Source organism: Branchiostoma belcheri, unplaced genomic scaffold (assembly GCF_001625305.1).
Source record: "Branchiostoma belcheri isolate BF01 breed outbred unplaced genomic scaffold, Haploidv18h27 scaffold318, whole genome shotgun sequence".
In the NCBI taxonomy this organism is placed as follows: Eukaryota; Metazoa; Chordata; class Leptocardii; order Amphioxiformes; family Branchiostomatidae; genus Branchiostoma; species Branchiostoma belcheri.
In genome coordinates this window covers 117,493-128,106 of record NW_017803930.1, presented here as the reverse complement: position 1 = coordinate 128,106, position 10,614 = coordinate 117,493, and the positions used below count along the sequence as shown (strand labels likewise).

Here is a 10,614-nt window from a genome sequence, read left to right as displayed (position 1 = left end):
AGTGTCCACGTATACCTTACTTCCATAATAGTATTTGTTCTTGAATCTAAAACTTTCTACTTTGCCTTCATTCACTCTTAAGTGATGCATTTCAATGTTCCTTCAGTAATAAAGAGATAGACGTCACCTCTTCTGTTCATACCGATGAGTGCGGAGGGTTCCTCTTAACTCCCCATCCACAGTCCCTCTCTTGATGTGTGGATAATACTTACACTATGAAGACAATATTATGAGACTCAGACTACCGAGGAGAGTCACGCCGAATGAATTGAATGTTTGTATACGCCCTACATTAATTACTTTCCGATTAATTGCATAAACGTATATAAGACCTAATTCACAGAGTTTGGCGTTCAGTTACTTACATCGTCTTTCGCCCGGCGGAAACCTCTACTCTCCGCCGCCGACTCCACCGAGTGGTTGCGCTGAGCTGATCGGCATCATGAGTTCCCATGGCCACTGTGAAAACATGGGTATGTAAGATATTTCATTGTAGCTGGTTTCTTATGGTGTACTTTTTCCATATACCGGTAGGTGTTAATGGTATTAGCGACTGAGGTAATTATGTAGTTACCAACTTAACATTCTGACAAAATAGCCCATAAAGATCTACGGGTGCGTCAGTCTCCATGTTCTCGGCTAAAGTCGGCTTGGGTCTTTCTAGTAAAGTTGCAGAAACCAGATCCTCTGTAAAGGCCTCAAACGCTTCCGCCCTGTCGGGACCCTCTCTCCTAGCCACTGTCAGTAAATTGTCCACCAGGGCCATAGCGTAGTCTGGAGAGAATGTCGCGTTGAGGTTCATAGCGAACTAGATGTTTAGTTCACTCACCAGACACTATGTTCCTCTCTTGGACTTGCTGCTTCAGCTCATCTACCTGCTTCTTTAGCTCCTACGGCAGAACAGAGCACAACGTAAACCATCCGGAGGTTTCTTGTGTTAACTGCTAACAACTGGGAAAACAGTATAGTTTTACAGACACAAACACTCCCCCCCCCAAAAAAAAAATACCCCAGTTTTTTAATGTCAATAGCAAACATTCAATCTGATGATAACTGAGAAGCATATTCTAAAAATTAACTCTGGCTGCTTATAATGTTTTTTAAGCATGTTGTTGTAAGTTAGCTGGAGTGGTTGTACATCCATGTCTGGTTCTTTATTATCTGTAGCATTGTGGTGTCCAAGTTGGAGGGTCTCCAGCTGCTGGAGCTCTTGCGGTTGAAATGGCTGTAGTGTACTTCTTTCCACCATGCTTTCCCATCTGGTGTGAACATTCTCACACCTACAAACGTGTTAGTTCTATCTTTCAGCCTAGCCTGTTGGGGGTATGGGATGGGTTTGAGGGAACCTGCCTGCTCTGATGGTATCCCCATCAAAGGGATCTGAAAATAGATCGTTTCCATAACGTTTATGTACAATGTATCTGACGTACAGTGTTGTTTGGACAATGGGTATTGATATTTGCTTCAGAATGGTTTTGTTTCTCAGTATGCATTTGGTCTTTCATGTGGTGAAAATGGGAATTGTCAACAAAGAGGGGGGTATACAAAGTATACAAACTACATGATTTACTAGCCACACCTCTGCGACTCAGCATGGGAAGATTCGAATCAAAGTATTCTAACAACTTGGAGACTTTTAAAAGTTCGGCAACTAATGTATCTTCCACCGTTGAAATTGCATAGATCATACTATTCGATGTAAATTCCACAATCTCGGTAATTCTGCTCTCATTATGATCACTGATCTGGCTGTAGCTTCAAAACACATGAACTTCCTCTTGACTATACTACTACTAGCATATACTACAGATGCTATGGAGGCTGACTTGAGCACTGACCGAGGTGAACAAAACGTCTTGCAACAGTCCAGGGGTGTTGATAAATATCATGGCTCAAAACATTTTTAAACTGCAGGTAGAAATGGAAATAATCCGCACTTGGCAAATTGTACTTACATTGCTCGGTATGAAAACTAGAACTAATAAAACAGTTGAGAAACCATTTTAATTCTTTTTTTAGCACTGCACACGGGTTAAACGTCGTCTACATTTTCGTTTGGGTAGAAAAACAAAACAAAACTTTTTCACAAAACCCAAATTTGGCAACTTTCACTTTCCGAAACAGAATACCTTCAAAAGGATGGAACTTGCTACCCTGGCAGAGTGACCTCATCACGCTGTTCAGGCCGGGTTTCGAGCCCGCCTACCAACAAGTCCACCAACATAAAACTTCCCACAAAATAAAACTTCCCCCCAAATACTCTCACAATCCACACATGACACTTTCACAGCATTTCCCACTCTTTGTACACAACACAAAGCAATAAGGTAAGCACAATTCAATCTTAATACAATAAGGCAAGTACAATTAAAATTCATAATTCACAGTCTACTCCATTTTCAAGTTACATAAAACGTATAACAATACATGTATTTTGTTTACACAGTCTTCACTCTTTTTGCAGGCTGGGGCGGGGACCTGGTGTTCTTTTGACCTGTTTTTCAGTTTTTCTTTGGTACAATAAAATACATATAATAAATAGGAAAAAATATCACACAATAATAATAATATACATTACTGTATACTATTACTGTCTCTGGTCATGCGCAGGTTGGAACCTGGGCGGCCTACCGGTACCACCTGGGCCCAGGGGAGACTGTAGACTTGTGCCCCTGTTGGTGTACTGGCCCAGTCCTAGGATGGGGTTTACCATTTTCTTTATGCTGGACACCAGCACACGAAATCCAAACCTATTTATGTGGTAGCCATCTGAGTTGTACAATGATTCCTTTAAAGACCCCACATCAGACAGACCACTGTTGTCCATGACGTGAACAAAGCTGTTTTCTTTCACCACACTTCTTAAAGTGTTCACTTGTTTATCACGTGTTTATTGTCATATATTGTCATGTATCGGTACCATATTGCATCACTTTGTTATTGTTGTGGATGACAGCCAATAGGTGTGTCTACGATGTGAACAATATACTTCAGGCCATCGTACAACTCTCAGCAAGAGCAAGAGCCGATTGATGGCTGTAGTAACTGGTCCTGTGGTGTCTCCTTCCATCTTCAGTGAAGCCGGAGACATCTCCTTCTCTTGTGTAGACTTTTCCCCCTCCCAAGTCTATGTCCCCTGACTAGTCGTGTTTCATAGACTCACGTAGGCCTGTCTTTATCTCGCAGGCATCGGCCTTGACCCACCAACGCCCATCTGGGTTTGCTGCATGAGCCTGGCTCAGCATACCGACCTGAAAGAGAACAGGAAAAGACATTAAAACCAAATGATTGCCGAACTGAATCCAATAACAATTCCTCATACTGCTTCTTGGCCCACAACAAATATGAATTCTAGTAATAGAGAAGACATGTCTTACTGCACAACTGATAACTAGTAAGCTCAAAACATTTAAGCAAAAGCAACACATAATGTAAGTTATCACTTATTCATACATTCTAGGAAAGTTTTAAAAAGACTTACTTGAATTGATGTGTTGGAGGAAAAATCAGCTGTGCTGATTTTTTTTCCTCAGCGTTCTACTAGACACCCCAGCAACATTAACCTTGGCCTTCAAATACATGTACAACTACAATGGGTCAAAATTTAATATCTCAATTTTTTTTTTTAGATGTTTTATTTACAAGACAAAGTGGCGCTGCACTCAAGTTAAGCAACTTATTTTGCCAACGCCACTGGACAGTAGATGTACATGTTTAAATAAATATATAAATAAATAAATACAAACATGTAAGACAACAGCGAAGAAGTGTGCCAACGTCCCAAACCCACCTAATGGATTATTATTTTGATCAGAAAATCATGTCTACTATATCTTTTCCACGGAGAGATTCTCAGTCGAAAAGAGCTAGAAGCGGTTTGCTGGATATAAGTTTAAATATTATTTTGGAATTGCAGTCAGCAGTAATTGAGGATGAGCCTTTCAGTACAAGGGAGAGTTTAGCATTGTCAGAGATGTTGTGTAGATCAATCATGTGTCCAATTAATTTTGTGAGATTGTCAGGAAAATTCGTTCTGAATTGTAAATATTTAGAATATTCAAATAAGAAATGAAAGATGTTTTCAGATAGGTACCCACGGTCACAAGATGGACTTAAGACTATAACTCGTTTAAAAAGACTATGATTAAGACTGTAGGTACCAAATCGGAATCGAGTAAGAAGGGCGCAGGTGTATTGGGGGCCGGAGGAGGGGGTGAAAAAGGGCGTACTGTAAATCATAGCCCTGCCTGCCTACCTGCCTAAATACCTAGGCCAGAACTGGCCCCTTGCACCTCTTCACTTTCTCCCTCCAGGCAGCACGTTCCTTAGCCTTCTGTTCTGCGACCTTGAGGGGCCATCCAGTGTCAGTCACTATTTGGTCCCGCTATCTTTTGGGGGGTCTTCCTCTGGGTCTGGGATTATTAAAATCCTGATGGTAGGCCCGGTATACAAATGAGTCTGGGGGTCTCCTCTGTACATGGCCGAACCACTTCAGTCTTCTTTTACGGATGTTGTCAATAATTGTGCTCTCCACTTTAAGCATAGCGCGTATTTCCTCATTTCTTATATGGTCTCTCATTGAGACCTTCAGGATAGCCCGTAGACATCTCATTTCAAATGCCAATAAGAGTAACTGTTGTTCATCAGTAAATCATAGATAAATTTCGAAACAAAGGGTACCGCAAGGTTCTAACAGTAATCTAATTTGTTCCAATGACACAGTACAGTAGAAACGAATTAGTGATTCTATTGGTGGATTGTTTGAAGAGTCTAAAATTAAATTTGTGTCGTAGGTACAAGAAGGTACTTCCGTGTTAGGCCATGTGCTATCTTGTAAAACAAAGATGTATAGATGTATGTTGGAGAGAGTTTCCCAAGCCAGTTTCTCACACGTGAGTAAGTTAAGAGGAACCTTTAATTGCGCCAGCCACAATGAGGGAACATTCATATTGAAATCTTTCTATAAGGGCGGATTGGTCAGCTGTACAACCGTGCCATACTACATCGGCGTACTCAAGACTAGGGCGGATAAACGACTTGTATATGGTTTCCAAAACATGGCGGGGGAGTTTGAATTCAATGCCTCTAAAACATTAATTCTGTTGGAAATGTTACTAGATGAATGGTCAAGATGATTCTTCCGGGACATGTCAGGTGTCAGAAGACACCTATATGTTTGAGATGTGACTTTTGCAATTATAGATGTTCCAAGAGACAGAGGATGGGGATGTGTGTGTGGGGGGTGAATTGGGGATATTTTTTGGTAGAAAAAAGAATCTCTTTTGTCTTAGACGGATTTAACTCCATCAACCATGTTTAAGCCATTCCCATATCTTAGATAAATCGGACTTTAGTCTGTTTGCAGATAAAATTGGAATGTTGACAATGTCCAACATGGTGATACAGTCAGCAAAGAGGGACGGAAAAGAATCTGAAAAAGAAGAAAGAGTTAGATTGCAAAAAGAGAATATCAATTCTTCCAATAGAATACTCGTATCAATGCTTATAATAAAACTTTATACAAGAACAAATCACTAAAAACACTCACCAGATTTGATATCTGAAGTAGTCCCGGATTCAGTGCTGTCTCGTCGACATTCTCCAGTAGTGTTCCCTGCACAATGGTGTGCGCTGACTTCAACACGTCCCCAACAGCCTGGGCGCGCGCTCAGCTTGAATCTGAAACAAATGTTTTTTTTTTAATGGTGAAAATGTACAATACATTGTAGTATCTTTTTTAAAAGGACGTGGCTATGAAGCAAAAACAATCGTTATATTTTGTACCTTAACATTTGTTGTAAAGTTGACAACCGCTGGGTGGATGTGTTGGTTGTCGCCCTGAGGGAAGAACGGCGAGGTAGTCTGTTATAGTGGCATAGCGGGTGTATATGCAGAGAGCGGCGTGCTGAAATACAGGATCATTGTGGTCCCAGACAAGCCCGTGTCTGCACAAACCAGTCTCTACATCTGGCACCAGGTACCGAGGGAAGTTCTTGGCATGATCGACATACCTGCTTCTCTAATAATCTCCCGTGTTCATGGCTGAAGAACAGCAGATGTGGACGTAGACTCAAACGTCGGCTCATTTGAGGCCGTGATCAGCACGTTCGGTTCCGCGGTGACATATGTAAAACTACGGTACAAGACACACAAGAGAGCTTACCGCCGTTCTCGATACGTTTCAGAATACCTAGAAAAACTAGTAAGAGCGCCTCCAAGAAACGAAGCGATAGTTATCGGCCTATAATTGTCCCTGCTAGAAATTGTGAGGAAGGAGATTGTGGCAGAAAGCATTTTCTTCATTACATTGAAATTGATTAGTTCAGGTAAAGTTCTGGGTAAATCCCGGACTTAACACAAGGTTGTACCATCGGCGGTAATGTAACTATAGTTCTTGGGTTCATTGCTACAAAACTCTACAATGTATCCGCCGTGATCTTCTACTTCATTAGTGAACTCGCCTAGGTAGTCACCCAACTCTAACGTGTCGGCACCGTTACATCTGTAGATGATACTGTCGGTGTCAGAGTAAAGCACAGCCTCACCTAACCAGTCCAATTCACTGTACAGTTAAAGACGGGCCGCAGCCGTAGTGAATGCTGCTATGTAAATGTTAGTGTTAGTCGGTTCAGGATTGAAGTCGTTCTGATACGTATTCTGAACCCAACAATCTCATAATTGGTAATATTCAGTGATTGAACCTCTACATTGGTAGCCCCCACGATTTCATACAGTCTGGCAGGCGTTGTGACGTACTCTGTCGTAGAGAAATTATATTTCTCTGTCCAAACTTTCCCCAGAACGAATTTAAGCAGTTTCGCCAGGGCTCACATTCCAGCGTTCTTTTTGAAGTTATTCCTTCTTTCTCATTGTAGTTCTGATTGAATTCGTTCTCTCTCCATCTCTCTGCGGGTGCCCGACGGGATAAATCGAGTAGTTGTTGGTGCATGGATACAAAATCAAAAATACAAAATAGGAAAATTCAGTAATTACACACACGCACAAACACACACACATTCCCACATTTTGCTTCCATTGGCAGGGTTGATGTCGTCGACGTTAAAGCATTTTTGGCAACCACATTCCACTAGAAAATGTAAATGATGTAGACCTGAGCTGGGCTTTAGCAACCCTAAGGCAGTGGTCTTTCCATCTTGTTGCCCCGGACTTAGACCACATGCCTGTAGGGCATAATTTTCCACCTCTGAATGGATTGTACTTGTTACATCAGGCTTGTTTGTTGTACTGTTTGACCAAGATGCTAAACCTGACATATTCGAGAGTAGGCCACAAAATTCCTACATTCCCACCAGTAATTACGTCTCCGTGTCAAGACACTTGAGGGATCCCCGGGGATGTCCTCCATATCAAGTAAACATGTCAGTGAATGGTAATTGCATGTATACAAAACTTTACACATAGCGTTATTCCAAAGGTACGTTTTATTGGACGAGCAGACTTAATATGGCTTTTATAGCATGCCATTTCCATTGACAGTTTTGTAAAACAAACAAACAGGATTTCTAAATTTCAATTCTGCTATCCTAAACCTATGATGTAAAAGAATCGAGCACGAATAGGTCAATACGTCTCCGTCAGATTTTCACTTTCTCATGTGGCGGTAATCGTCTCACCAGCAATACGCTATGCCAATTTCATGAGCAGAAATTGCATTTCACCTCACCTCAGCACTCACGGGCAAGCAGGGGAGTCTGTGTTTCACACTTCCAAATTAACGTTTCTTTGTGCTAGAGTCCGCTACCAGCTCCAGCGCCTTTACAATTTCGTCTAGAGAAGGCCTCTCGTTTGGCCAATCCAGATCTGACCAATCTTGCCACCCACAATGAACATATTGTGCTTTGTGACATTTGCCCAAGGTGAGGGACACGTCCCCACCAGCCCTGAACTCAAACGTGTATACATTACCTGCAATGGTGTAGGACTTGGCCTCCAGCAAACAATCTGGCAAGTGTACTCTTTCCAGAGGTCTGCCAGCACTGGAGATTCTCCGACTCACTCACCGTGTGTAGCAGGGAGTGGTTCTCCTTGCCTCCCGGCCGAAGTTCTAGCATCTATATCTATAGGATACTGAACAAGGCCCTCATGGGGCTTCACGTCCAGGTGCACGACGTTTGCGGCCAGGTGGGGTGAGTGGTGCATGTCAGTGTTCCCACTGAGACGCTAGAGTCCCGACTCTCAAGCGTGCCGTCATCGGCATAAGAAAAGATAATGGTTCTGCCTACCTTTACACCACCTCAGCCTGGACCGTAGATGCTCCAACCTCAAGTTCTGTTCCGCAATCATGTGAACCAGTAACACAAGAGGCCGTGTTGCACCTACATGTCCAGGAACTGGGTGGATGTGTCCGATGTCCATCTTGTTGATGGCCTCCTGGAGTTTTGAATTAGACACCAACCTGGTCTGTATTTATGTGTTGCGGGGTACGTACACCTTTAATATCTGTTGGGTCGTAGACCGAAGACAGTGTTTTACAATGGAATTAATTCTTACGGCGGCTGAGGTCCCCTTTGAATTCGGCGGCCGGTGATCTTCCGATGTTGTCATCACAAGCCTTCTACCTGTGTGTGATCGATTTGAATTTCAACTGCGAAAACTTACTTTTTTTTGTAGAATGTCATGACTTGGCCAATTTGACCGAATGGCGCAAGCGCCACCATGACGCCAAATGCAGCCACTACAGCCCCATCACTGCATCCATTGATACGCTCTAATCTCCTGTTCCTCCTCCTGTACCAGGTATCCGTCTGGCCAGTCATCATGCTGAGTGTCGTTGAGGTCTGATTCAGCTTGGTCTTGGAATGACCCTTCTGGTCCAAACCTTCCTTACCTTCTCGTCCCAACCCTCCAGTTCCTTCTCCCATGTAGTAAGTCTCTCCTTCTCTTGCCTCAGCTTCTCCTCTTCCTCACTTACCTTTTTAAGTCGACGCAGTAGGTCGACTTGTGCTGCTTGCCAGGCTGCAGCCTCCTGTTTGAGTCTCTCCGCCTCTGTGCACCAGCTAGCTGCATCCTGCTGGAGTCTACAAACTTCAGACTCTAACTCCTGCTTCTTTTTTTAAAGCTCTAAGACCTCACCTTGTCTTTTCTCCTGAACACACGGCCTATACTCACCAATGGGAACTGTGTGTTGACCCGGATTCTCACAGCACACACTCCTGAATAGATGATATGAGAACACATTACACAAAATCTGTCAACTTGAGCACATAGTGAATGAAGAAACATATAATGCATTCATATTTTTCTTGCAAATATTGTAAGATAAATGATAGGCTTAACAAATGCATGCTAACAGTGCCCGTGCCCTGATGATAATATAAGGGAATATGTCTCATTATCAAACATTAGTTAATCAAGAACCAGAACTGGGCTTTGAGCTTGAGAAAAGAAAAAGCAGACAACATCTACCAGTCGACAAAAATAACTTAGATTTTGCAGACAATGCACCACTAGCTTAACGAGCACAGCAAGCACAACTGATTTCAAGGTCAGAAAAGCTCTTGCTTGGAATAAATATACACAATGATATATATACATGGAACAAGTAGTAGGGTTTTGATGAGAAAAAAAATAAACAAATAGCAAGCTTACATCTCTGACACTGCTGACTCCTGGGTCAGCTCTTCTAAGTGCTGACTTGGGGGGCAATTTCTGGTTCAGCAGCCTGTTGCCTATAACAAACATTACATAAACAAAAAATAGTTATTGGTAGTACTTTTATAGGTTTGTTTTAGGATAGGATTCTCCTGACAATACCCATCCCAGGTGTTGTTTGCTTTCCACACACCTAAATGCATATAGCAGATGAAAGACCCCAGAAAAATGGAGATATACGTTTACTAGTCCTCCTAACAGTGCATACTAAACTATTACAATACTGCAAGATAATGTTTACTGATTCAATCCCTTTATTTGTCACAGTAGAGCATCCTGTTAAAAAAAAAAAACTAGATTCAATGTATAATACTTACTGAGTCTTGTCTGCAGCTGCTTTTTCTACATCTGTGCTCCAACGCGGGCTCTTGCGCCAGAATTGGTGAGGTGACTCCGTCTTTCTTTTGCTGTCACATTTCCCAGAATGTCCCTTTGGCCTTGAACAAGGTCTGTTCTTCTTGAAACAGAAGACAGTCCTGAAATGTAGTAAATTATCGTCAACATTGGAATACCCAAGTCTACTACTAGTATGTGTAGACATGTGACATTACATGCGGCATAACATGTTTTACATGTGCTTTCATGAGAACTAATACCAGACACTGCTAACACCAGATTTTTCAAAACATTTCAAGAAATGTTAAATAAAAATGTAGCAATTGTTTGTATGTATTATTGTAATACATGTATGTATGTAAGTGTGGAAGAAAACCAACCTTTCTGTGTCTTCTTTTGGGTTATCCATGGCCGAATGAACAAGGAATGCTCAGTCATACAGACCTATACCAATGAATAGGTCCCAGTTAGCATTTGCACACATACTTTGAAGAGCATAAACAGAAAAAAAAATACAATTTATGTTTTTACCAAAAAAAAGATAGCACAAGACATTCGGGCTAACAACAAAACACAATTGAAAATACTGTACAAATTACCACCATA

General features: G+C 41.9%; 1 protein-coding gene across 1 annotated transcript in view; it reads right to left on the bottom strand.

The window, feature by feature from the left end:
• Window positions 1-2,587: 2,587 nt before the first annotated feature.
• The window catches only part of LOC109474770, a 34,048-nt gene continuing 26,021 nt past the window's right edge, over window positions 2,588-10,614 (bottom strand). Inside the window, 5 exon segments of the mRNA XM_019775131.1 lie at window positions 2,588-2,694; window positions 3,164-3,251; window positions 8,341-8,391; window positions 8,849-9,028; window positions 9,610-9,689. Coding sequence (XP_019630690.1) covers window positions 2,588-2,694; window positions 3,164-3,251; window positions 8,341-8,391; window positions 8,849-9,028; window positions 9,610-9,689 — 506 coding nt within the window.